This window comes from Homarus americanus, unplaced genomic scaffold (genome assembly GCF_018991925.1).
Source record: "Homarus americanus isolate GMGI-L3 unplaced genomic scaffold, GMGI_Hamer_2.0 scaffold55038, whole genome shotgun sequence".
Classification (NCBI taxonomy): domain Eukaryota; kingdom Metazoa; phylum Arthropoda; class Malacostraca; order Decapoda; family Nephropidae; genus Homarus; species Homarus americanus.
The window spans coordinates 1-5,000 of NW_024730435.1; the positions used below are offsets into that span (position 1 = coordinate 1).

The window sequence follows — 5,000 nt, forward strand, 5'->3', positions numbered from 1 at the left end:
TACATAATATCTTGGATGTAGCTCATCTTGCAATCACACATCACAAACAACTTCAGGCCAAAATGGTGTCGCTTGGGTGGAAACTGATACTGCCTCGACACAGCACTATACTTCTACGAATACAAATATTCTGGTAGTATAGATAGAAGAGGGTCCTGAATTTCTCATGTAGGTTGTCAAACATAGCGGATTTTCTTCGTCGAGTCACTGTACCCCTCTAGATTATCATAGACGTGGAGCAAATGTAAAATATTTGTGAAACTGTTTTCTGAGAGTAATTTGTGAAATATTGAAGTGGCAGTCTGTACCAGGTCAGTGGTCCAGTACTCTATTTATGAGTGGCAGGGTGGCAACGTGTGGGCTGGGGGTCATCTGGGTCATCATCGCTGTTTGTGTCATCCATCCCTGCAGGAGAGGCAGGCCCAGGGGGTGGGTGTAGGGTCATAAGATGAACCAGGTGTGGGTGAGCGGAGTAAGGGAGAGCGTCGAGATAAAATGCTTATGCCTGTGTTGAGAAGGGGGGTTTCAGAGGCAGGTGAGGAGCATAGGGTTGGTTGACGCTCATGATTACATGGAGAGAGAGAGAGAGAGAACGGCGAGACAATGGTGTCTTCCCGCTTCTTTTTTTTTAGTTGGCCCAATCTCACTACTTCTCCTAATGCTGATGCCAAGAAGGTCCTTGAACCCAATCTTGATCATCACCTTCACACTGAGTCACATATAGTTCCTCATTTTCCTTATCCCCTTACATATTTTCTTCACTTTCACTACTAGTACTTCCCTAAATGTAATCCAGGTCTGTGCGTCAAATCACTTTCATCACACGTGGCTTCATTATTGATATCACTACCACTCATAAAAAATAAGACGGTTTCAAAAAACAATAAAACAATTCCCATTTATTTTGCATAATAGTGAAGCCCAAAACTGCAGGATGTGTATACTTAATACACATTCTTGACCAACAACGCCTCTCAAATATAGAACAAGTATTCTCTTCCATGACCATCAAAAAGTTAATAAATACTGCATTGTAACTCCACAAGTAACCCAATAACCCTCTCCCATCCCTCTCGCCCCAAACTCCCTTACCCTCCTCAGTCCCCATAACACCACCCCCCCCCCCACACTTGTGATTTCTTCAGATTCCCGAGTTATGCTTTTGACTGTAACATCTTGACTGGGGTTATCACAGGGGGTATAGGAACACCTTTCCCTGACTGAACTACTGTACTGATTTTTTAATGCATTCAACACCACTAATCAGCATATCACCTGTTAACAACTTTTCTTTTTTAATTGGTTGATCAACACAACCTTCTTTCTGTTTCTACCATATCTTTATAAATGGTACTTAACATATATCATCCAATTATCACCACGTGAAACAGAAATTTTTCATTATGGCAGGACACCGTGAAATCATCCTTTTGAACAGGGAACTTTGGCATGTTAAATTAAGATGATCTGACAAAAACCCCTTCATTAACAAAGGTGAAGGGAAAGGAGGGGTGAAACAGTCCCTCCACAGTACACCCATGCCTGTGGTAATTTATAAATTATTCTAAAAAATATCTTAATAAAATGTGCTTAGGGTAAATATTTAGAGATTTTAACTTGCATAAGCTGGTGGCTATACATACTGTATGTATGTTACTGTAAAAAATGAGCACACATTCCATTATATATATTTATATTATGGATATACATTATACAGAAAATAATAACATAAAATATATTAGTAATGCTTACCCCAGTTGCATGCATTGATCAACTATGGTGATCTCTTGGAGTCAAGGAAAAACTATATGATTCAGATAGATAGAGTGAAGGACATATAAATGAAAGGAATAGATATCCAGGAAGCAGCAGTCTGCATGAATGAATGGAAGGCACAAGAAAAAGGAAAATAAATGTCCGGTGTGTGTTAACCCTTGATTACTTCCACCCCGTATTAAGCAATAAGTGGCTTGAAAACTAAGAAAATTTCAATACTCTCCTGAGATATATATATATGTAAACAATCATAGACATTTACCTGAAAGCAGCCAAATGAGCATAGTACGCAGGGCTTGGAAGGGAGACAGATCTTGTACAACGAAAGTACAGATGGCATAAACTGTAGGTTAGCATCTGTATATCATCCATTGTCATATCATTGTCATCCCACAGAATATGGTAATGAGTTGGTTTGCTGGTACCTTGAATACCCTGGAAATAATAAATTAATTCAATTAAAAGTTGAAAAAAACTGCTCACACTGTTCCTTTTATATACCCTTTAATGCTTCCTCTGGGTGGTTACAGAGGTTTAAGATCCGGAACAAGATCACCAATATAAACATTGGTGGTGAAGAAGCGAGTGCTGACCGTGCTGCGGCTAGGGAATTTCCTCCGTTTTTACGTGAGATTATGGAGGAAGGACAATACACCGACGACCAGGTGTTTAACATGGACGAATCTGGTCTTTTCTGGAAAAAGCTACCTTCCAAGTCCTTCGTTGTAAAGAATGCCAGCAAGATTCGGGGCCGGAAGATGCAGAAGGAACGCATCACCGTCCTGTTTACCACCAATGCCTCCGGTACCAGTAAGCTCAAGTTATCGGTGATCCACACAGCATGCAAGCCGCACGCCTACAAAACCATGGACATGACCAAGCTAAATGTCCACTGGCTGACCGCACGTAAGGCGTGGATGTTCTCTACACTGTCCCTCACCTGGTTTGATGACTATTTTGTTCCCGATGTAAAGAAATTCTGTGAGCAACAGAATGTGCCATTCAAGATTGTGTTGCTGCTGGACAACGCACCAGGACACTCGCCCCTACTGTTAGATCATCACCCCAACGTAAAAGTGGTCTTCCTTCCTCCCAACACTCCGTCTATATTACAGCCCATGGACCAAGAGTTAATCTGTAATGTAAAAGCTGCATTCTCTACGAAAAAATTCAAACTCCTGAACGACTACACCAACACCAGGGAAGAGTTGCATAACCTGAGTGACACCACCACCGATAGCAAGAGCGAAGAAGATGAGGATCAACAGTTGGCACAGCAAAAAATACTGTTCAAACAATTCTGGAGAGTATTTAACATCAAGAAAGCTGTGGACTTCTTGGTGGAGTCATGGGATCAGCTGTCTATTGCTACAATTCGTCACGCATGGAGACATGTGTTACATGGAATACCAGGTGAGAGGAGGAGTCAATCTGTGACTGGTGAGGTTCAGATTGTTGCAGTAGCAGTGGACCTTGCCAGAGAAGCTGCGCAGACTGTTACAGTTCCAGGCTTCTCCGAGACCACCAACGACGACATCCTGGAGGTGATAATGGAACCTGATGTGACTACCGAGGAGATGGTAGATGATGATGATGACGACGTCAGTGAAGAGGCAGGTGGTGCGTCATCCCAAGAAGAACAACACTTATCCCATAGTAATGTTAGGGGTGCCATCGAGTGTATCGAGAAAGCCAAGCTCCTCCTTTCCGACGACCCTGACGCAAACAGGTATGAAATCTTCACTACCCAGCTGTTGCAGACTATGGAGCCCTACATCAAGGTGTATCACGACAACATCAACACCAGCCGTCAGCAAAGCATAACAGATTTCTTCGCACTAGCGTAGCTAGGGGGGGGCGGCACTTTTGGGTCTGCTCATCACCCATATCTGCAGCTACTGGAGACGTTAATCCATCCCTTTGTATCGGCGGCAAGTTAATCCTTGTCGTGTCTGACCTAACACCTGACCCACATCATCACGGCCACGTCATGAGCTACACCCTTGCTATGAGGCCCCCCGCCACACACACAACCTGTAACCTGTTGAGGATTAAGGAAACAACTTCAAACAAGTACGCCAGTGAGCTCATGTGGTGTGGGTCTGGTGTTAGGTCAGACACGACGAGGATTAACTTATAAAGTTTAAGTATGTTTGGTGTGTATTTAAAGCATACTATATTTGAGTATGTGAAAGTACAGTAATATTATAATGGTACACAAACTATTTAATGTATATATATATATATATATATATATATATATATATATATATATATATATATATATATATATATATATATATATATATATATATATATATATATATATAAGAGTGAGTCACTGTGCAATATGTATTTTTTGTGGGGGCACGGGGCGGCAAACTCAAGGGCCGCCCCGGGCGGCACTCACTCTAGCTACGCCACTGTTTCTTCGCCCGCAACCCACCACAGCCAGCCCAAGCCAGTGATAGTGACAGTGAAGATGACTTTGAGGGATTTGTCAGGGAAGCCCTGACAACTGTAAGTGACAGTGATGGTGATTCACCTAGTAATGGTGATTCACCTGAGGGCCAGTAATCTGCCCTCTTCCTCGGAACCAGCCTCCATCCCCGTATGCCGACCCATCTCTTCTACTAACGTAAGTGTTCCACATAACTTTTAGTTTTCCTAACCTAACCTTTATTTTTCCTATGTTAACCTTTATTTATCCTAACCTAACCTCTTCTATATTATTTGTTTTTTCATACCATCATAAAGATAAGATAAAATTTTTACTACAACATAGTTGTGTGTCGTCAAAAAGTGGAGTTTGGGGGTCGGCCCGGACTCTTATTTCAATTAATCCCATATGTTATGTTATTCACTTTACGCGTTCCTCACTTTACGCGGGACCCTGCGGGTTACATTAACCGCGTAAAGTGAGGGTTGACTGTATATATATATATATATATATATATATATATATATATATATATATATATATATATATATATATATATATATATATATATATATATATATATATATATATTTCATGTAAATCCACAATGAAAACGTGGATAAGATAAATCTTGATAAAATCACACGGGAAAATGGAAACAACGGAGCACCTTAGCTTTCGTCTTTATTCAAGACATCTTCAGAGGCAACTGGATTACATGGACAGAGAGAGGCTTAATTATACAGGGTGACCTTAAAAACATGAGGTCAGGTCATAATGATGT

General features: G+C 41.1%; 1 protein-coding gene across 1 annotated transcript in view; it reads right to left on the minus strand.

Moving 5' to 3' along the window:
* Positions 1-1,354: 1,354 nt before the first annotated feature.
* LOC121866986 (protein argonaute-2-like) overlaps positions 1,355-5,000 on the minus strand; it is a 5,660-nt gene continuing 2,014 nt past the window's right edge. Inside the window, exon 2 of the mRNA XM_042366743.1 lies at positions 1,355-2,211. Coding sequence (XP_042222677.1) covers positions 2,035-2,211 — 177 coding nt within the window. The 3' untranslated portion in view covers positions 1,355-2,034. The remainder of the gene's footprint in view (positions 2,212-5,000) is intronic.